Source organism: Furipterus horrens, unplaced genomic scaffold, assembly GCF_987537825.1.
Source record: "Furipterus horrens unplaced genomic scaffold, mFurHor1.1.pri manual_scaffold_4, whole genome shotgun sequence".
Classification (NCBI taxonomy): Eukaryota; Metazoa; Chordata; class Mammalia; order Chiroptera; family Furipteridae; genus Furipterus; species Furipterus horrens.
This window is the reverse complement of record NW_028327174.1, coordinates 11,314,127-11,336,956: the sequence shown is the minus strand read 5'-3', so window position 1 is coordinate 11,336,956 and position 22,830 is coordinate 11,314,127. Positions and strand designations below refer to the sequence as shown.

Sequence of the window (22,830 nt, the reverse complement as noted above, 5' to 3'; positions counted from 1 at the left end):
GAGCAGGGAACTGAGAGGCTGGGAGAGAGCACAGCAAGGCGATGCGGGAGGAACAGACTGTGCTGACCAGGCTGGGCTTCTCAGGCCGTGTTAGAACGCTGATGTGTATCCCAAGAGCAAGGAATCTACGGAAGGTTTCTAAGAAGGAAGATCATATCTGTGTTTTGTAAAGATCACTCGGGCAGCGGTATGAAGGAGAAATTGGTAGGCCAGGAGGTTTTGCGGGTGCTCCTTCTAGGCTCAGTCGTGTGCTATGCGACGTGCAGAATTTTATATGTATATGAGGGATGGAGAGAAGCTGTGTGGGCAAGAAGCAATTAGAGAACAACGCAAAGCCGCGCGTATCCAGGTGCTCTTTTGTGAGTTTACACCACACTGCCTTGCTGCAGGAATTCTGAGGCGTGAAAAGGTAAAAAGGCAGTGGTGTGTGTGTGTGTGTGAGAGAGAGAGAGAGAGAGAGAGAGAGAGACAGAGAGAGAGACAGAGAGAGAGAGAGACAGAGAGGTGGGGGTAAAATGAAATGCCATTTGAGAGAAGCACTCTGTCCACTATCAGGCTCCTTAGCACCCAGTATTGTAATTGCCTATTACTCTGAGTGTTTCTCTCACCAGGCTGTGGTGAGGTAGAGACCATTGTTCTCTGTATCAAGAACAGTGCAGAGCACGTAATAGGTGCTTAATAAAATCTCATTGAGTGGATATATGGACAAGTGAGCAGATAAAGGAGATGGGTGGGGGAATGTTCATTGGAATTGAGGTCACTTTGAGGGCAAGCCAGTGTGTTCATTTTAGGGAGCTATGGGAAGTAAGGCTGGCTGGATTGAAAGGTAGAACCAGTAAGCAAGGAGCTTGAAAACCGCAGGCTATGGATTTAATCTAACAATAAAAGGTTTTGAGGGGGGGAATCTGTTGAGCCTATTCCGGTGTTAAAAGGATCCTCTTGATGAGGAAGAGTTCCCCAATGTTTTCAACTCATTGCCTTCTACAGCCTGGAAATTCCCCGGAAGAGTCGGAGAGAGGGAAGAAGTCGCCCGGAGTTTCCTCCTCCCACGGGGCCTCCTGCTGTGGTATTTCTCTGTTCTGGCTTCCACAGTGGCTCAGAGGAAGGGTGGAGCTAGAGGTCAGTCCAGGTGCCAAGTCTGAGCTCTGCTGACCTGTCCAAAGCACAATTCCAACAGAAACCGAATCCATTCTTCCCAGACCTGTTTTCCTTTCTGGGTTTCTCTCCAGATGGCTCACCTGGGGAAATGTTTATCCACCCAAGCTGTGAGGAGTGGAGTAAGGTGTTGATCCTATCTGTGTGTAGTCAGCGATATTTGCATTTTCTGACAGTGTTGCATGGGCGGGGCTGCCGGGCCTGTGTGTATGTGCATTGACAGAAGTGGGGTGGGGTGCAGCTTGGGAGCACCCCAAGCCTCAATCATGGCAATGTCAAAAAAAAGAATGATCTGAAGTTCTAAATGTCAATAATAATGCACATGTGATTGCTTCAAGCTTTTCTTGGGATTAAGAAAAGAGAATTAGAATTACATCATCTGGATGAGGGCCAAATAAGGGAAAGTGTCATTTAATTTGGCCTCTGAATTTCAAAGTGTCTACTACGTGGGCCAGCCTGCACTGGGATTAACTCTGTATAGCACTGTGTTTGGAACAAAATTCTCTACTGTAGATAGAGCAATAAGAATCTGGTTTATGACTTTGAGTGCCAGCTCCACAGCCTTTAAGACCATCTTGGCTTTTTATGTCTCTTGGGACCAATTTCTCTCTCTTACTTGGTCAAACTTTGATCTTAGAATGGGGAAAGAGAATGAAATACTACGACCAGAAGTAACAGATCTTTCTTGAGCACTGATTCTGTGCTGGGTATCATGCTTCTCACACATGATCTCATCTACCCACACTACAGCTCTATGGAGAGGTGCTCTGTTTTGCTGATGAGGAAACTGATACTTAGAGAGGCTAATCAACTTACTCAGAGTCCCACAGCTCCAAATGACTGAGGCACAATTCACACTCACAGACGCCTGACTCTAGAGCAGTGGTTCTCAACCTTCCTAATGCCACGACCCTTTAATACAGTTCCTCATGTTGTGGTGACCCCCAACTATAAAATTATTTTTGTTGCTACTTTATAACTGTCATTTTGCAACTGTTATGAATCATAATGTAAATATCTGATATGCAGGATGTATTTTTATTGGTACAAATTGAACATAAATAAAGCATAGTGATTAATCACAAAAACAACACGTAATGATATATGTGTTTTCCGATGGTCTTAGGCGACCCCTGTGAAAGGGTTATTCGCTCTCCAAAGGGGTCGTGACCCATAGGTTGAGAACCGCTGCTTTAGAGCCTGTGCTTTTAACTGGACATACCCAAAGAGGTCAAGTTTCTTATTTACACTCCCAGCTTTTGCTTTCTTTATCCTTCCTTTACTCAATTCCTTAATGCAACAAGAAAAGGGCTGTGTCCAGTGCCGGTGTCTTCTCTTCTATCAATACTTCCCATTGAGAAATGACATGCTATCTGTTTCAGTTCAATGTGACTCTATGCTCATGGGTTTCTGCTTCTAGGCAATGGTATTTATTTTCTAAATCTTAGGTCTAAGTCTTTTTTTTCTAAGTCTTTACTTTTCACTCCCTCAAAGGTATGAGAATGCAGTAGATGAACACTCAAGGCTTTGAAAACAGACTCGTCCAGGTTCAAGTTCTGGCTGTTATTCAATAGCTCTGTGACTTGAGAAAGTTATATAACCTCCAGAAACTGAAATGTGTGGATAGTAATACCTACCTCTAAGGCTATTTATTCAGTCTACAGACATTTATTGAGCACTGTGGCAGGCCCTGGAGATACAGGGTTGTGATATTTAAATGAAATATTATATGTGCAGTGCTTTCCACAGGACCAGTAGAGAGTAAAGTCTCAATAATAAAGAGTGGAACTTCCCATCAAGGTGGAGGCACAGGTAAACATGGCTCACTTCCTCGCACAACCAAAGCAAAAATTACAACTAAACTACAAAACAACTGTCACCCAGAATCGTCAGAAAATTGAGCTTTATGGAAGTCCAACAACCAAGCAATTAAAGAAATCATATTCATCCAGATGGGTAGGAGGGGCAGAGATGTGGAGATAGGAGACATGGAATAGGGGGTACCACACCCATGAGTGGTAGATAAAAATTGGGAGGGATACCTTGGAAGTGAGGATTCCCAGCCCCGCACCAGACCACTGAGCCCAGGGTTCCAGCACCAGGAAGGTAAGTACCCATAACTTCTAGCTGTAAAAACCAGTGGGGGATGGGATGGGGAAGAAACTGTAGGATTCTCACACATCTCCTCTTAAAGGGCCCACAACGGACTTAGGACTCAGGCAGACTCACTCCCTTTGGGCTCCAGCACCAGGGCAGCAGCTCGAAGGGCACCAGGGGCATACAGGGAGAAAGTGAAGTGTCTGGCCTCAGGGCGAGTGCCAGGAGACAGCTTCCCCCTGGACAAAACCCCAGAGGCCAGGCAGTGGCCTTTGTTCCCTTTCTGAGCCCTCTCCCACACAGAGCCACAGAGCAGTGACACCGTATCTGAGACTCCATCAGCCTGGTTCACACAGGTTGCCCTGTCCTGGAGATTACCTAAGGCTCCACCCCGTCCAACTTAGCAGTGCGCTTGTCTACGACAGGCCACATTACTAGGACAGGGAGTCAAAGCAGCTCTACTTAATACACAGAAACAAACACAGGGAGGCTGCCAAACTGAGGAGACAGGGAAATATGGCCCAAATGAAAGAGCAGATCAAAACTCCAGAAAAAGAACTAAACAAAATGCAGATAAGCAATCTATCAGAGGCAGAGTTCAAAACATTCAAAACACCGGTTATTAGGATGCTCAAGGAATTCATTGGGTAGTTCAACAGCATAAAAAAGACCCAGGAATGCCCTGGCTGGTGTGCCTCAGTGAACTGAGTGTCAGCCTGAGAATCCAAGGGTCACCGGTTTGAGTCCTGGTCAGGGAATGTGCCTGGGTTGTAGGCCAGGTCCCCAGTTGGGGGCATGCGGAAGGCAACCACATATTGATGTTTCTCTCCCTCTCTTGCTCCTTCCCTTCCCTTCTCCCTAAAAATAAATAAATATTTAAATTAAAGAAAAAGAGCCAGGCAGAAATGAAGGTTACATGAAGTGAAATAAAGAAAAATTTACAGGGAATCAACAGTGGAGTAGATGAAGCCAAGAACCAAATCAATTATTTTGAATGTAAGGAAGAAAAAAACATTCAATCAGAACAGCAAGGAGAAGAAAGAATCCAAAAAAAAAAAGAATGAGAATAGTGTAAGGAGCCTCTAGGATAACTTCAAACGTACCAACATTTGGTTAAGGGGTGCTGGAAGGAGGAGAGAAAGGGCAAGAATTTGAAAACCTATTTGAAAAAGTAATAAAAGAAAACTTCCCTAATTTGGTGAAGGAAATAGCCACACAAGTCCAGGAAGCACAGAGAGTCCCTAACAAGATGGTAATTAAAATGCCAAAGGTTAAAGATAAAAAGAGAATTTTAAAAGCAGCAAGAGAAACGCAGATAGTTACCTACAAAGGAGTTCCCATAAGAATTTCAGCTGATTTCTTAAAAGAAACTTGGCTGGCTAGAAGGGACTGGCAAGAAGTATTCAAGGTGATGAAAAGCAAGGACCTACAACCTGGATTAGTCTATCTGGCAAAGCTATAATTTAGAATGGAAGGGCAGATGAAGTGCTTCATGAACAAGGTCAAGCTAAAGGAGTTCATCATCACCAAGACCTTATTACATGAAATGTTAAAGGGACCTATTTAAGAAAAAGAATCTCAAAATGATGAACATTAAAATCACAATAAATTCACAATGATCAACAATTGAATCTAGAAAACAAACTAAACAAACAAGCAGAACAGGAAGAGAATCCTAGATGTGGAGATCATTGGAGGGTTATCAGTTGGGAGGGAGAATGGGGAATGGGGGAGAAGGTAAAGGGATTAAGAGGTACAAATTAGTAGGTACGGAATAGACAGGGGGATGTTAAGAACAGTATAGGAAATGGAGTAGCAAAGAACTTATATGCGCGACCCATGAATTAAGGGGAGATTGCTGGAGGGAATAGGGGATACCACATGGAGGGGGGCCACAGAGGATCTCACTACCTCTCTAAGCTCACCACTCCAGATAGGCCTCTGATTTCTGCACCTTCTGTCTATGCAGCCCACCCTGAGCAGCTCCAGAAAGCGGCTGCGTCAGGCAGAGGGTGGTTAGGAAGGCCGGGGTGTCCTGCAGAGCTGTATTCAGAGACCAGGTGCTCCCTGGTTCTTCTCAGGGATGCTTCCCTGATCCCCACCCACTTTCCGCCTCTACCTGCTGCATCTCTCTGACATCGCCAACGATGAAGCCAGCCCATCCTGAGAAGCAGTGCTTGCCTGCGAAGCCCAGGAGTGGAGACACTGGCTGCGGTGGCTTGTGTGGGCGGCTGGGCTGCTGCTTTTGCTGCCAAAGACTCAGGCCACTCTTTCAGCACCGCCTCCGCTCCTTCGCAAAGTCTTGCCTCTCTCTTTGCCTGAAGCCTGAGGGAAGCGTGACCCCCTTGCCTTGACCTCAGTCCGCTCCCTGCCTGAGGCCGGCTATAGCACCCCCTGCAGGAGCCACCCTCAGACTCAGTGGGGCAGCACCTCTGCTCAGAAGGGTTCCTGCTTGGTTGAATGCCCTGCTGTCTCCATCTTGAAATTCTACATAATTTTGAACAAGGGGCCTCCATTTTCACTGTGCGCTGGGTCTTGCAAATTATGTGGCTGGTCCTGCTCAGGCCCCGCTAAAGTCTCATGATGCAGGATGCCTCCTCAGCCCGGGAATCTAAAGGAGACTCCCGGAAGGCAGAAGACCTATTGCAGGTACGTGTTCACCAGGTCAAACAATGCTCGTGGACCACAGGAAGCTGGAGGATGAATTCACACATTTCTTTGGATGATGTGAATTGGACAGGTTACAACCAGTTTTTCCACAGCTCCCATAAATAAACATAATGCCCAATGAACGGGCAGTCTCTTATCAGTGGGGACGCTGGAGATTAGGGTCAGCCTGATTTAAGCAGAGAAGCAAACCTGGTCTTCTTGCTCCTTCAGAGTTTTCCTCCTGCCTGCCATAAGCCTGAAGTCCCATCCATATTAAATCCTTCCTTTGGATCCTGACAGTACCCCAGGTTGCTGCTCACGTGTGAATGTCGTTTCTACCTGTGTAGGAGCTTGCTGCCTCCATGGGCAGTCCTGCCCCGTTCTCCCCTTCACTCCAGATGTCTAGCCTCCCTGTCAGCCCTTTCCTCTCAGTCTTCAAACAGACGGCGGTCTCACTGGCACTACAGTCCTGATGCTCAGGCAAACCACATTCCATTCCAGGTCTCCCCTTTCTCCTGTGGCCGAGCTCAGCTGCTGCCAGCCAGCTCCTCACCTTCTGTCCTTTCCCTCCTCATCTCCTGCCCTGGGGCTCAATCATCCTAACTGTCATCCCAGAGATCATCCATCAAGGTTTCATGAGCCTTGATCTTCTAGAAAAAGGGCCACATTATGACTCCTGGGGGCCTGAGGCACTTTTTGCCTTTGGGAACTTTTCCTCCATTAAAAAAAAAAAAGTAACAAATTATATTTTAAGACTGTGTAGGTAACAAGATAAGTATAATCCTTGTTGGATTGTATACATTTTTTACATTCTTATTTAAAAATATATTAAAACATTTTCATGGATCCCTAAAGTATTGCGGGCTCTGGGCACTGTGCCTATTGGGCCTAACATAGAAATAAGTCCTGTTTTACAGGGCTGGGAAAAGTTGAGTAAAATTTTCTCGAAATCTTGTGTCTCTGGGAAACTACATTATTTTTGTTGTTGTTGTTCATTTCACTGGGAAACACAATATACAATTGACTCTTGAACAACACAGTATTTACAAAAATACTGCTGGTCCTCTGTATCCATGAATTTCACATCTGTAGATGCAGCCAACCCGCAGGCAAACGGTATTTTGTCCCGTGGTTGAGAATCCCCAGATGCGGAGGGCTGACCACATGCCTCGCTCTACATCATTTCATATAAAGGACGTGAGCATCCTTGGAGTTTGGGATCCATGGGGCATCCTGGAACCAATCCCCGTCAGATACCAAGAGCCAACGGTAGTTCAATTTGGGGGGAGTCAAAAGCTGTAGCAAATTTTTGACTGTGGAGGAGAGAGGGGTGTCAGTGCCCCTAACCCCTGTGCTGTTCAAGGGTCAGCTGTAGTTCCAAAGAAAATTTTAAGGAAAAATGCAACTCTCGTAACCTATCTTAACACAGCTCTTCATTTGCTCCTCACTTCCTTGTCCAGATAGAAGGCTATTGGACAGGGCTGCCTGATGTGTTTGTACAGTTCCATATTTTGTTTGTTCCATTTGATATTATTTTATGGAGAACATCTTGCACGTTTCTACCATAGTCCTGATAACCACCTAGTTGACTGATGGTGATCAACTAACTTTCTTCCTCTGTTGGTTTCCTATTCTTTCTGGACTCTCCCTTCTTTGTTTTGTTCTGTGTTTGCTTATTCCTTTCAAAGATTTAATCTGGGCCACCTGATCATTCTATATATCCACCCCCACACCAGGTGTCTGACTCATGGCTTCAACTGTGGGCTTCATAGGGCTGAGGAAAAGGGGCCATTCTTCCAAATGGCCATTAGTGTTCCATGACCTGAGTATACATCCTGTTCTGGCCCGTTTTCACTGCGTGACCTGCACTGGAGAGCCAGCTGGGCCACGTGGCTCGGGTTTGTGAAACTCTACCTTATAGTAATGGCATCCCAGTGTCAGAGCCTGAGGGTATCTCAGGAATAATTCAGTCCAACTTCATTATTTTACAGATAAGGAAACTGACACTCAGAGGTTAATAGACTTGATCACGGTTAAAACACCAGAGAGCAAGGATTTGAAACTTCATTTCTTGACCTCCAAGTTTCATGACCTTTCCTTAGTGGCATACTTTCTGAATTTGTTAAAGAGGGATTTTGCTTTTCTATAGCTGTACTAATAGAATGTGCATGTATATTAAAGAATTATATTTATAATTATTGTGTTTCTCCTTTTAGCTTAGTATTACTTAATGGGAAGAAAAAAGGAAAACTTTGCAATACATTTTAAGTCCCCACTTTTAAGTTATCTGGACTACTGCAGGAGACATGCTTAAGTGATTCATGTTCTATCCAATGGTAACTTCGCCTGTTCTGTTAATGCCCACTTTGTCTCGATGGTCTGTTGATTCACTTATGATGAAGGTTCCCAGCAGTCAAATCAATTGATCTTACCTGTTCAGAGACAAGGAGCAGATCAGTCTTTGTCCCAAAATAACCAGGCCAACACTGGTACTAGCAACCTGCAGAGGAAAAAAAAAAAAAAAAAAAGAGCATTGATTACTATGAGGAATGAATCTCTCTGGCCAAAGATTGGCCATAAATATTATTCTCTAGAGTGGAAACATGATAAACTTCTGCCTCTCATTCCAAGAGACATTCAAAAGAAATAATTCTAAAAATACTATCTTTTAGGTAACAAAGCTAACTATAAAGACTTTCTGTTTGAGGATTTCCTTTAAACTATTTTTCTATTTTTTTCCTAGTCTTTTCTCTATGTACTGTGTGTGTGTGTGTGTTACGTATTTTGCTTAGGTTCATTATATTAGTCCCCTTTTATCGAATTGCATGTGGCCTTCATCTGCTCAAATAAACTTGAATTCCACCTTAACTTATGTCAAGGAAAAAAAATGGCTATCAATGTAACTGAAGCAGAGGGAAGGGCACCCAGGAAGTGGAAAAGCACACAGGGCTATTTGACAAGGTACGGGGCTTCAGCACTGGACTCCCACATCTCCCCCATCCCCAGCCTCAACCCTGTCCTCACTCCTAACTGATGAGTCACTTCTCGCCCTTCCGAGCATTTAGTGGACCCCTGCTGGCCAACGGTCTGCTACGGGAACAGGGCAGGGACAGTCTGTCCCCGCAGACTTACAAAATCCATGGAAACGATGGTCTCGGCCGTTGAGTTCTCAGACTCGGTGAGTATCACGATGGAAGCCGGGATGTCCAGGGTGAAGTTGCCTGGTAGTAAACTGACCACGGGAGGCTCTGTTGCCATGATCCGAAACATGAAGGGCTGGGACAAGATGTAGATATCTGCAATCTGCCCATGTTCAAGGGGGAAAAAACGGAGATTGGGAGTTGTGAGTTGAGGAGGGAAAAGCACAAATTTGGAGTTGCTTGTGGTGATTAAATCTTACAGCATACAGTAAGAATAGAAAAAAAAAAAAGATCTTTAATGACAACAACAATAACATGCAGAAAAACCTAAATAATAATAGGGGAGGTTTACTGAAGGCATACTGTGTGCCAGCCACCATGTCAAGGCTGTCCGTATTATCTCAGTTAATCTCCACAAAATCCCTGAGGCAGGTTCTCCCCATTTCACAAATGAAGAAAGAGGGTCTTAGAGAAGATAAGTCATTTTTTCATGGTCCCAGGTGAGTAAGTTGTAGACTTGGGATTCAAATCTTGGTCTGTGTGATTCAAGGTCCTTGCTCTAAAACCAGGATGCTTTAAAAACAGCATCTCTCTCTTGGTCTTCAAGGGCAAAGTGGAGCCTTTCTGTACCCCATGTCCAACGCTCAGGGGCTCTGAAGGCACGGCATTAAGAGTTGCTTCACTAAAGCCAGAGATGGGCACTATTCCTTCATTTCCAATTTAAGCTTATGATGGTGGGACTTTGTGGGTGGAACAGATAGATGATCTATTTTGTGAACTTAAAATGCCTTTAATAGTAACTTGTTCAGTATATACAGTAGTCCCTCTCTATATCGCGGTTCACTTATTGCGGCCTCACTGTATCACGGGATTTTTAAAAATATTATATTTAATTATTTACTGCGGATTTTTCACTATATCGCGGGATTTTGCAGTACTGTACAGTAAATACTAAAATAAATGTAAGGTTCCTATTTCGTGGATTTTCACCTATCGCAGGGGGATCTAGAATACAATACCTGTGATAACTGAGGGATCACTGTATTTGTGTGTATTTGATTAAAAGAAAAAAACCTTTAAGAATGAAAAGATGGACTCAGGATTGCACCAAAAAGGAATAAAGAGAACTCACAGGTCTTCCAGAAGTAACTGCAATGAAACCAAATACACTATCAAGGAGCCAAATCCTGAGCACTCACCCGGGAGAGCACGTTGCCAATGCCTTGAGAGTTTTGAACCAAATGTCTGGAAATCTGGAAAATCAAGACCATCACGTCACTGAAAGGTTTTGACCTCAGGTTATCTTTTCAAGACAAATGTAGCCTTTCCCAAAATTTGTATAAACTATGAAATTGTTGCATCCAGAAGAGGTGTTGGAAGGCAGCTTACCATTTTACAGAACCACCATAGGAAATCTGAGACCCAAGGAAGTAAAGGGACGTGCACACGGGAAGTCACACAGGAGTTACCTTCCCTTTGAGTAAATGATTTATGACCTTGGGAACACTGTGAATATCATGTATGTATGATCCTTGTGTAAATATTCTGCGGTGGTTAACAATACGTTTGGTGTTATTGTCCCCATTTTCTGAGATTACTGAGGCATAGAAGGCTTAAGTAATTTATGTTCACAGGTGGATGGTTCTCAAGTGTTGAAGCTAAGCGTGTCTAATTTCCAGCACCGTAGGGTAGCTGGTGCTGCCAGCTTCGCACTTTGAACACAAGGTTTATAACTGCTTGTATAATTAAGACTTAGAGAATGAAAAGATTCATAAGGAATGCTCAGTAAAAGTTGCTGGTTGACTGGCTGGAAAGAGGGTTCTCATTATATATAAAAGAGAGGGATATTGCAACGAGAATCAATTAGTTTCTGTACTATTACTGGTCATTGTAGATAATTCCATTGCAATTGTTACTAGGAGAAATCTTTATATTGGCTTAATGTAAGGAATAATAATGATGATAATAACCAGCAACACATATAGAACATTAACTCTGTGCTGGGCATTGGTCTGAATGCTTTACATATATTTGAACTTCTTTAATGTCCATGTCAGCCCTATGGGTATAGAATTATTAGTTCCATTTTTCCAAATGAGGGAATTCTGGCACAGTGTATTAAATAAATTGAAATTTTCCAAGGTTACAGGTAATAAGGGATGAAGGAGGCCCTGTCATTACTTAAGAGCAACCTAGAACAGTGACTCAGTATCATAAAGAAATGAAATGAAAAAAAACTGGAAACCCAGCAACTCTCCAACCAATAACATTCATTCTACAGCCCCATCATTCATTGCCCTGATAGGAGTGGTAGCCTACAAACCTCAGGAAGAGAAATTGTGACATAAAAAGGCCTCATATGGGATACTTATACTAAGATTAAATGTTGGCCATCACCCATTTACTCTTCTCACCTCTTTTGTGGAGAGAGTGACATCAAAAGCCCCAGCTGCGAAATGAGCAAAAGCTGCAGATTTAAAGAAATACTCGGAGATTCCAATGTAGAGCATAGAGTCACTGCGTTCTGGGAGCTCAAAAGGCACCGGGGGGAAGGGCGGGTCCGCGAGGTTGTCCAGTGGGTAGAATACGCCCTGTGGGACGAGAGAGAGAGACCAGGGTGTCAGGTGAAGGCTCACATGTGCAGGACTAAAGAAGGTGGACCCGCTCAGGCAAGAATAAGAAAAATTTCAGAAACTCTTTAGGGAAGGAAAAACAATAAGGCCTTCTGACTTTTTGACTAGTGACCAGTGACTAGTGACTAGTGACTATCTGTGGCACTGCTAACACTGCCCTCATTAGCTTTTGGTTGTTATTACAGAATGGTGGCTGTGTAATATTCAACTAATGTGCGTGACACTGCGTGACTGAAGTATAAACCAGTATGCATTTTTAAAAACAATGGCATTAACTTTGGGGCAAAACTAAATATAAGGGCGGTTAACCACGTTTCCAGAATCAGCCAACACTATTTTCATGTGCTCATGGCCCCCAAAGAGGTCAGCAGCCTTCAGTTAAATTGACTAATCTGAGAGGACTAGAAGCACCCATATGGACAATTACTGGCATGGTAAGTTCTAATAAATGCAGACCACTCTACTTGCTGCCTCCTGGCCTCAAACCTACTCTCACAGGCAAAGACATTTTGATACTTTTCTTGAAGCAGGCAGACATATCCGGTGTAATCTGAACACTCTCATTTACCAATCAAGAAAATGTTCAAGTCCTTTGAGAGAGCACACACATCATGAAATTGCTTGGAGATGGAGGTGATTTGAAGAACATGCAGGTATATTTCCTTTGCACATAATGTTTGCTTCCCAAATACGGTAGGCCCTCTGTATCCAGAGGTTCTGCTTCAACCAATCGCAGATCGAAAATATTTTTTAAGAAAAGCTACATTGTTGCTGACTTGCACTATGTAGTTCAGCCTATGATGGTTGTGTCTGTACTGAGGAGGTACAGTTTTCTTTACACAGCTATCTACATAGCATTTATAATGTATTAGGTTTTATAAGTAATCTAGAGATGATTTAAAGTATACACGAAGATATGCATTAGTTAAATGCAAACACCATGCCATTTTATATAAGGGACTTGAGCATTGCAGATTTTGGTATTAGGGGGCACCCTATAACTGATCCCTGAAGGATACCGAGGGACGACTGTGCTGGCTGTTCATAGCTGGGGTGAGGACTCTAAAGATGATAAAGTTACCTTCAAATTCAGGTCGGTGTGGTTCTCAGTAATTTCTGGAGGACCCGTTAGGGAATAATCCAGCACGGTATAGTTGTTGATCTTAGTTAAAACTAAATCATAAATAAAGCAAAAAGAAAATTTACGTTCATTAAAAGCATAACATATGATTAATGTACACCCAGAACAAATTTTTAAATAATTCAATAATTTTTAATTTTCTGTTGTTTAAAATAATATTTTACCTTATTTCATAAGTAATCCATGTTCACTTTTCTCTATTTATTCATTTAAATTACAGTTGACTTGCAATATTATATTAGTTTCAGGTCATGCCCACTTTATAAAACCCAGAAAAAGTAGATAAGTCAAAAGAAGAAAGTAAAACTCTTTTAGATCACATTGCCCTGAGAGAAACTTAAACAAAATTTTGCTGTATACCCTTTTAATCTCTCTCGCTCACACACACATGCATATACACTTCTTTTTTAAAAAGGAAATTCATTCGACAAACAAAAATCATTTGTCAATATTAAGCCATCTATATTAGGTTGACAGAATGAGACTTTCAAGTTCTATGTCAACGCCTCCTATGTAGTTAGAACTTAATTTTCTTTTTACAATGAGCATGTATTAGTGTTTTAATTAGAAATAATTTTTAAAAAGAAATATTGCAAGAGACAGAGATAGGAAAGTACAACGCACTAAGCCGGAGAGGCTGATGAAATTCTCGTGCACAGTGCTCCTGGTTTGCGTCATTTTTTGTCTTATCGTTTTCAGGGCAAAGCAGAAGGCCGGGCAGGGGCCAGGGGCCCGGGAACGGTGGGTACAGCTCACAGGGAGCCTGGGTCTCAGTGTCTGAGACAGTTGGCATGTGCTGGGTGCAATGCTCGGTTTTTGACCTGGCCTGGGGGGTTGCTTTCCCATCCGCCATCATGTGTTCTGATACAAAGACTTCTTCCCCAGCCTAGAGGAAGGTACGTGAGCACCGCATCTCCCCTTCTTGCACGTCAGGTTTGGTGTATTCCACAGACGGAGGTGAGAAACAACAAGGGATGGCGTGATTTGCCAAAGTGAAGGAACAATACTACCCTATGTCACCATCGTTTTAAAAACTGCATTCAAATTCACAATCTCAAAGGATCCCTCACCGTATTGGGAGGGAAACAGGACTGTGACCACTTTTCAGGTGAGCAGAGTGAGGCTCCCAGAGGTAAAGAACATCGTCCCAAGCAAGGTAGGATAAGAGAATCCTCAACCAGTTCTTCACTCCATCTTCTTTCTCTTTCCCTACCTCCCCAATTTATTAATTTTCTTTCATCCACCTGAATCCATTTATCAGTCCATTTGTCCAGCTGCCCGTCTCCTTCATCCCTTCATCAAGCTAGTATTTATTAACTTCGTATGGGTTAGGCACTGTGCCTGGTGCTAGGGACACAGAGCTAAGTCAGAGTCCCTGCCCTCGCAGAACTCACAGTCTGGTGGAGGAGACAGACATACAAACAGGAAATGAGAATGCAGATCTAAACCTGAGCTCCTGATGGTCCCACTACAAACCTACTCTGACAGTCTTCCCCACTTGGGTAAATACTAATTCCGTTCTTCCAATGTTCTAGCTGCTCAGGGTAAAACCTGGGGTCATCCTTGACTCTCCTTCCTGACCCACTTTCAATATGTCAGCAAATGCCGTTGTCTCAACCTGCAAGGTACATTCAGGACCTGAATGTGTCTCACCATCTTCACCTACCCAGCTGCCTTCCTTGCTCATGTGGGTCACTGCTGGAGCCTCTTCAGTGGTCTCCCTGCTGCCACCTTTGTGCCCTCCCCCTGTCTATTGTTAATAGACAGCAAGCAGTCAGAGTGATATTCTTAAAATTTAAGCGAGATCGTGCAAGACTTGCTCAGAACTCTCCAAAGCCTTCTTATGTCTTCGCCATGAGCGACAGAGCCCTGAACCTCTAACCACCTGCTTTCTCCTCCCCAACCTCAGGTGCTGCTACCTGCGCCCCCCACCCCTCTGCTCCCAATATGGCCTCCTCACAGTTCCTCCAGCGCACCCAGCACGGTCCCCCTTCAGGAGCTTGCCGTTTCGTCTCCCTTCAGTGTTCTTTGCCCAGATCTAGGAGTGGCTCACTCCCTGCTTCATTCATTTTCATACTTTATGTTACCTGCTCACCAACTAAACTAATATGGACACCCCCAGCCACACTATCTAAAATGAAAACCACTCCCCAGTTCCTTCCCTGCTTTATTTTTCTTCTTATCGCTTATCACTAGGGTGCCATAGAGTTAACTTATTATCTTGCTTGCTGTCTGTCTCCTCCCACTAGTCCCACGAGGGGAGGGATTTCTGTTTCCGAGGCCTTACTGCCACATTCTAGCCCCGAGCACAGCACCCGGCCTGTACCATTGGCGAATGAATGGGTGGGGTGGAGAAAGAGATACTTTCAAAGTATCATGTGAGTATACAGGAGAAAGAACATTGAGGCGTGGGCATCAGGTAAGATTTCTTGGAGGAGACTACACCTGAGCTGAGCCTTAAGAGATAAAGAAGAGTGAACAAGACAAGGAATGACTGAGGGGGAGGGCCTGGAAGGGACTAGATCCCTCATGGCAAAAAAAAAAAAAAAAAAAAGGCACTCAATAGATATCTATTCAATGACCAAATGGATGAAGGGGAGAGAAAGCTCTTCTAGGCAGAGAGGACAACATGAGCAGAGGCACGGGGTGTGAAGGCAGGAGAAGCAGTTTGATTGTTCAGCAGGGAAAGTGCAGGATGAAGCGGAGGGAGGGAAGTAGGAGCCAGAGCACGGCATCGGGTCTTGTAGTCTACGTTAAAGCATTTGGACTTGATCCTGGAGGCAGAGAGGAGCCAACCACTGGGTTAGAACCAGGGGATAACCTAGCTCAGATCAGCAGTAATCATTCTGAAGAAGATGGATTTAGTGCCAGAGCTGGGATTACAATTCATGAGAGTTTAATTCTCTGAACAGCATCTAGGGTCCTGAAGCTACTCCCTCCTGCAGAGAAGTTGGCGGCGGCAGCAAAGAGCAGGCCCCATACACAGGCCGTGTCCCCTGACACCTTCCCGTGGCTCTAGTTTGCAGGGCGGAAAGCCAACGGAAGAGCTGGAACTATAGGGCATGGAAAAGCAAACCCGGAGAGCACCAGAGTGGGGAGGTGGGGAGAAAACCGTCAGAAGAGACAGCGCAGGGACTCACCTTCCAGCGCGCTGAGGTTGGCATTCAGCGCTTCCACCTCACCTGTGATAATGGGACAGAGCTGGCCATAAAAGGAATTAAAAAAAAAAAAAATACAGGTTATCATATTATACTGGAAACCTAACCCCTGCAAAAAGGCTAGGAGACATTCTCCCTTTGGTCATCAAGACTTTCTCTTAAATTAGTTGATGCCTATGGGCCTCAAGTTATGTATGTATGGGTAGCATGTTCTTGAGTGCTGACTAAACTTCACAGCAACTGGAACTACACCCCGTGAGGCCCATAAAAGAATGAGCCCTTGCCTTTCCTCCTGTGGCATGACAGGACATGCCTCCCAGTCCATGCTGGTGCAGTCACACCCGGGGAACCAGCTGTGCCTTCCTCTGTCATCAGCGCCGTGCTGCTTGGGAGTGGTCACAGCTGGGGCCTTTATCTCCCTGTTGGGCTCGTTTGACAGCCCATGGGATTAGGCACCTGTTTCGATCAGAACCCCGTTTGGAATTAGCACATCAGTCTTGAATCAGACTCAAGCCCATCGTGAGGAAGCAGGAAGGGTACTAACATTGCCGGACCTGCTGTGTGCCAGGTGTGTGCTAAGCACTCGGTGTGGCGGTTACCGGCAGAGGCTTGGGAGCTGTTTGGGTTGTATCACTTGGCAAGTTACCTGTCCTCTCCGCCCTTAGTTTCCTTATCTGCAAAATGGGGTTGGTAATTGTATCTACCTCATCGGGTTATCGTGAGCAGAAATTGGGGTAACTAGTGTAAAATTTCCCAGCTTATAGTAAGCATTCAGTACGTGTTAGCTGTTGTGTTAACCCCATTTCATCCTCCCACAGCTTTGGGAGGTAAGCAGTACTGTCCCCTATTTACAAATGGGAAAACTGAAGGAGAGAGGTTCATTGAGTCGCCAGGACTCGTATCACTAGCATCTGAAATCCGCTCGGACCCAGCTAGACAGCTGTGGTCTGAGCCTTCTTTTCATTTCTCAGGGGCTCAGAGGGAATCCCAGAGGCAAAGCCTCTATAATTTCTAAGTCATATATAAACTGCAGGCAAACTTAACTATTGGCTTCCTCTCAGAGGCCAAGAACCCTGCCTCGTTTTGAACAAAGTGATGATCAAGTACAAGGTGCTTAAAGATGGCGGCACCATCTCCCAGTCACGCCTTAATGTGCTCATGCACCGGCACCCAGCACCTGTCAGGTAAAACGGACGGAGACCATGAAGCCGCAGAGTCCCTCGGCCAGCGGGCAGCCTCCTGGGACAGGCTGTTCAATGTTGCCACACATTGGTTTCCTCACTGACGTTCATTCAGCACCTACTTCCTGGCAAGCGCTGAGCTGCGCGCCAGGGAGAAGGAGCTAAGCCTGACACCATCCTTACCCCTCTTTTTCAGAAAGGAGTTTCCCTCCTTTTCCAGTCCTCTTCATCCCTCTCCTTGTCTCCCACAAATTGTGGGTAAAGGTTCAGGAAAGGTATGGTCGGGATTGGAAGGAGGGTGCCCAGCCCGTCCTGTCTTTCTCCTCCTCAGACACTGATTTCTATTGTAGAATCTGGATAGTTGTAGTTTTGGAAGCCATCTTAACTTACACTGTTTCTGTTGGCTGGAAATACACTTTCTTCTTTCCCAGTCCTTACCTGTCCAAATTCTACCTATATTTCAAGGTCTAGTTCAAATCCTGCATCCTCTAAAAATGTCTCCCAGGACACTTCAGGCTCTATTTAATTAATTTTCCCATTTCTCTGAACCCCTTCAGCTCAAACTAATTATCGTATAAGTATGTGCTAAATTCAAGTCCTCCTTCAGTTATTATTTCAGAAGGTTGAGTTTGGTTTTCTTAAAAAGATGATAAATTTATTTCTTTTTCATACCCCCAACAGACCCTCGCCTAGTGCCGGGCACACAGTAGGTACACCAGAAATAAATTCTCCTTCATTGTTTGTCCACCCTGTGGCAAGAACTTGAGGAAGGGATGCTGCAGGATGATGTGTGTGGAAGTGCCTTGGATGGTGCCTGCCACACAGTAGGTGCTCAAAAAAGGGTTATTGACTAAGAATTAATAAAAGCATAGCAGAACTGCTGCTGATAGTGTTTTACTGTGGTTGTGTAGCCTCTAAAGACTTACCATTTCATTTAAATTCTTTAAAATGGGTTTCTCCATGGGCTCAGCAAAGGAGTTATACAGGACACTGGGAAAAAAGGGAAAAAAAGAAAAAAAGGGCCTTACTCAGGGATGACACCTGTGGTTATAAACCCCCACTACGTGCTGCTGCCTAAGAGTCCAGCCCCTGACCACCCATTGCCCACCAGGGCACCCTCACTCACCTGAGTTCTCCTGAAAATGAGGCATGGGCGTGGCTCACTTGGGCATAGCAGTCCTGGAGCTTCACGGTTGGGTGCCCGAAGTCATTTCGGGCCAGGGTAAGGATACCGGTGAAGTAGACCCCAGAGAGAAACAGATCAGCTCCTCCCGTGTCTTGGCTGTGGAGAGAAAAAGTACAAGGTTACCCAGGCCTCAGCAGGGAGGGAGATGGCTCAGTTCTCTGATTACCCACAGACTCTGAGCTCCTGGATGGCAGGACCTTTTTCAGCTCTGGGTTCCTGGCACCTACAACAGGTAGGAGCAGAGCAGGCGCTGAGTGAATATTTGCTGAACAAATGAAGTAATGAGTTACGTGAATGGTGACAGCTTTAGGGACGTTTCCGGTACTTTATCCTGAGCACCCTGTCCCACCCCCGACACGGCTGAGCACTTAGAGCCCCACTCGTATACAAGGGTTGTTCAGAGTGAGAACATAGGAGACAAAGTTGGCCGTACCTTATGCAGGCGGCGCCCGGGCGGGGAAGTGGCACTAAGAGGTAGCCTGTGAACTCCGTGAAGGAACGGGGCGTGTATTACTCATGTCCATGTCCCCAGGACTTACTTGTGGCCTGATGCAAAACGAGCATGCAAGGCGAGGCTGATGAGTCAGCGAAGACAAGAATGGATACCTGAATCCATGTTATTTATAGGGGAATATGGCATTTCTCTCCAGTCTACAAGAGTTCTTGGGGTTCTTGAGATGGGAATAAACAGTAAACAGTAGGCACTCAGTAAGTGGTTGTTAAATGACCGAGTGGGTGCGTGAGCGTGTTATTCTGGGGCACCAATCAAGGCAGACCTAACCATTACACGCAGGCAGCTACCTGCACATAGTGTGGGTGGTCTGTAAGCATACCTTGCATTTGATCCCTCCTTTTTAAGGGGGGGGGTGCGGAGGTCCTTTGTGAAGGAATACTTGGGCTGAAGCTGACTATCATCCTCCAACCTCCTTGTGAGGTAGGAAGGCTCCCTTTCCCCTCAGATGCCCCCTCAGAGGGCAAAGTATGTTGAACGACCGACTACGATCATACAGTGACTCAATGGAGGGGGTCTCAAATGTGGAGCACACGTCCACTTCTCCAACAATCTAGGACTTCTAGCCCTTAGAAGATTGGGAAGGACATTTTGATCAGGAGATCGGCCTTTAAAGTAAAGATGATTTTCAGCCCCCTCCCTTCTTTCACCCCCGGGAGACGTATTCTGATTTAAACCTCTCCTGGAAAGATGCTCTTGGGAAACAGTGCTAATAGTTGAGGAAAGAAGACCAACAACGAAAACATCAGCACATTTCTACACTTCGGATTTTTGCCCATTTCCCCCCAGAACGGCAGCCGACTCTTCCGGGAATACTCACAAAAGTGGGGACTTGACCTCCCAGTTGGTGCTGATGTTGGCGGTGCCATGGTTGGTGAGTGCCTTGATTCCCACCCCGGGCACAAAGGCTAACGAAGTATTTGGGAATGAAAGGGCATTGATTTTTATGCTGCAAAACAAGAAAGAGAGGGGTTAGTGCAAGTCCTCTAGCGCATCTCTAAGTAAGACAGAACCAGAAATTCAGTTATAGAAATCCCGGCCGGTGGGTGTGAATTCCCACAGAGCAAGGAGCCTGGGGTCTGCGCTGCTGCCTCTGGGCACTGCCTTCTGATTCCCTTAAACTCTGGGCAGGAAGCTCCCTGTGTCTCATTGTCTGGGGGGTGGGGGGAGGGGGGTGGCGGGTGGGACGGGGGATGGGAGGCGCAAGTTTAGAAACAAATTTACTATGAATCGACTTTTTTAGTTTCTTTAAAGAGGAAATGAGGTACAACACTTGCCATCATTATTCTCCCCAACCCACACACTGTTCCAGTGTTTCTAAGTGGGGGCGGGGCAGCACTAGTATTTGCAGTGGGACAACCTTTTTTTTTTGTTTTTTTTGTAGAGAACTGTTACAAATATTACAGGATATTTGGCATATGTGCCAACTAAATGCCAGTAGTGCCCCTGCCTCCAAATCATTGGAACAATCAAAAGGGGGTCTTCTTCCTCTTCCCAAATGCCCTCTATGTGGGCAGTACCTTCCCTAGGAGAGAAACTTATTTTAGAGCGTTAACTTCCCCGAGGACTCTCTGAGCCATCAAACAGATAACCAGGATGTAGTGGGTTGCTTGTAATCTACATAGGTAGATGGTCACATGCATTATATGTTATTATAATGAACACCGACTGAGTGATTTACTCCCTGCCGGGTACTGTGGTGAGCAATGCACATGTATGAGCTCATTTTCTGCCTCACAAAATAATCCTGTGGGGCTGCTGCTGTTTTTGCAAAGTGCAATTCACGGATGAGAAGATAAGCAACGGGGCTGAAGTCATGTACGTGGTAGAACCAGCTCTGGAACCCTCCTCCGTCTTTCTTCAGACTGTGTCCTTAGCCACTAAGCTACGCCACTGCATGACTGTGCGAAGGGCCCTCGGCTTGGAGACAAGGTCCGTGCTAGCTCTGCCACCTGGGGTAAGACACTTCACCTTCCCCAGTGAATCACTCAGAGGACGTGTTAAGGAAGGTTACGAAGACAAAACGAGGTCACCCATGTATAGTCGTTGCACAGTAGAAAGGCAAGGATGTGAGCTGAGATTAGGAGAAATTTAAGACATAAATGATAGCGAATAAGAAATGATTGCTTGTTATCGTCTCGATTTTTCATCCTTTCCTGCTTACACATCCTGAGACCCCATGGAGGTATCTTGGAAATATTTTCTTTATTATCTATACAGGTCTCACCCCTTCTTTGTAACTACTGTTATAAAGGGAAGGGGAATTTGTACTCTAAAGGGTTAGCGGAGCAGGGAATTATCACTGACGGACAAAGCATTGTGCTCAGTGGTAAATGACAGAGAATTGCCTATCAAAGCTCGAATTTTCGCTAACCTTCAAGATTGAACTCAAGATGGACACAGACATCCTCTCCCTGCCCTTCCTCCGGCGCTTTTTGGGCAACCACGGCAGAGGCTGCCAGTTGCTGTCTGAACATCCATTTACCTTTCTTCTTTCTAAAACATTTCGGAATTTGCTCAGGATGATGAAGTGGTCTGGTCGGGACACCCATTTTCCTGTCTCCCTTGCTAATAAATGTGGCCGTATGCCTAAGTTCTGTCTGTTATTGAGTAGGCAGAAAACTAGAGTGGAGCTTCAGAGAGAGTAAAACAACGAATTGAAGGGGAGACTAACTCAGTTTATAAGAGTCCTTTTATCCTTGCTCCTTCCTCCTTCCAGGGGCCTGACACGTGAATTTGATGGCAGAGTGGCAGTGGCCATTTTGGACCTCGACACACCTTTGGGACTAGAAGCCCGAGCTGAGTCGAGGGTGATGGAGCGGAAAACTATAAGAAGGCTGGATACCGATGAATCCAGAGCCGGCAGAGTAGACGTTAACCAGCCCGTGGTATCAGGCTTATCAGATAAATGACCCAAGGAAAAAGAGGTCATGAAGCTGACCAACAGTGTGGCATTTGGGCCTGAACACCTGGGTTCAGGTCGTATCTCGGCTGCACACTAGTTGTGGGCACCTGGCAAATCTGCTCAGCGTCTGCGTTCCTGCCTCGTTCCTAGGATGCGAATCCCAGCCCAGCCCAGCCGTCTGCGGTGGCCGGCTTGCCCGCAACGTCTAAATGAAATTCTCACTCATGCCACTGCTCCCCTCACCCCTATAAACCTAGAATTTGAATTCAACCACAGTCTCGAAAACAAATCTACTCTCATCAAATATTTTCTTATTTTTGTAAAGGTTAGTTAAGGCTTCAGAGATCACTGAGCACAGGGCCTTCTGCCCCTTGGCTGTCTAGACCTTTCCTCCTCCGGGCGACACAAGTTTCTTCCCCTGGCCTCATGCAAAGCAGTCCCACCCTCTCCAGGGCACCAAAGACTCTTCCTTTACACGCTAAATGCTCTTCAAAGTAATTTGCCAACCAACAAACTTCTCTTCTGAAGAATTCTGGTGGCAGCTCTAATCTCTTCTGCCGTGTTACAGCAATAAAATCAAACGTCAAAATCAGTAAACAGTAACAGTCAAGTGATGTCACAAATGTGAAGACGCTTGATGAAACTGAAACTGCTTGCGGTACAAGTGGGAGCTGATACCCGTAATGATAGCATAGGGACATCATTCTCGGAACAAGAGAATCGCCACATTCACTCAGATCCTCATTATACCCAGCCCAGAGTTCTGAAATTGTATTAATTCAGAGTAAAGTTCAGTTGACTATAACAGCAAAGAAAGATAAATTTCACTGCTAACAATGTTCTTCTCTTTTACTTACTTTGAAAAATTGTAGTTCACATAATCAACCTTCAGAAATTCAAGAGACTCAGAACCGTTTAAATCTGGGATGTTTCTTTCTTTGGCCATTTGCTCAATCATCTCCATCCCAGCTTGGACACCTGTGAAAGAACCAGAGGAAGTGTTTCTTGATAACAAACAAAGATGGCAATGGTGTAATTTCATTAAATATACAAGTGAAATGTATTGAGTAAGGC

At 45.1% G+C, this 22,830-nt stretch overlaps 1 protein-coding gene across 1 annotated transcript in view; it reads right to left on the bottom strand.

Annotated features, from left to right (window-relative positions):
- BPIFC (BPI fold containing family C) overlaps nt 1-22,830 on the bottom strand; it is a 36,790-nt gene that overhangs the window by 5,919 nt on the left and 8,041 nt on the right. The window contains exons 3-12 of the mRNA XM_090272554.1: nt 22,614-22,734; nt 19,672-19,800; nt 18,281-18,436; nt 18,081-18,144; nt 15,956-16,016; nt 12,756-12,847; nt 11,456-11,632; nt 10,241-10,294; nt 9,034-9,204; nt 8,334-8,401 (exon numbers count right to left, since the gene is read on the bottom strand). Of these exons, the coding sequence (XP_090128680.1) occupies nt 8,334-8,401; nt 9,034-9,204; nt 10,241-10,294; nt 11,456-11,632; nt 12,756-12,847; nt 15,956-16,016; nt 18,081-18,144; nt 18,281-18,436; nt 19,672-19,800; nt 22,614-22,734 (1,093 nt within the window). The remainder of the gene's footprint in view (nt 1-8,333; nt 8,402-9,033; nt 9,205-10,240; nt 10,295-11,455; nt 11,633-12,755; nt 12,848-15,955; nt 16,017-18,080; nt 18,145-18,280; nt 18,437-19,671; nt 19,801-22,613; nt 22,735-22,830) is intronic.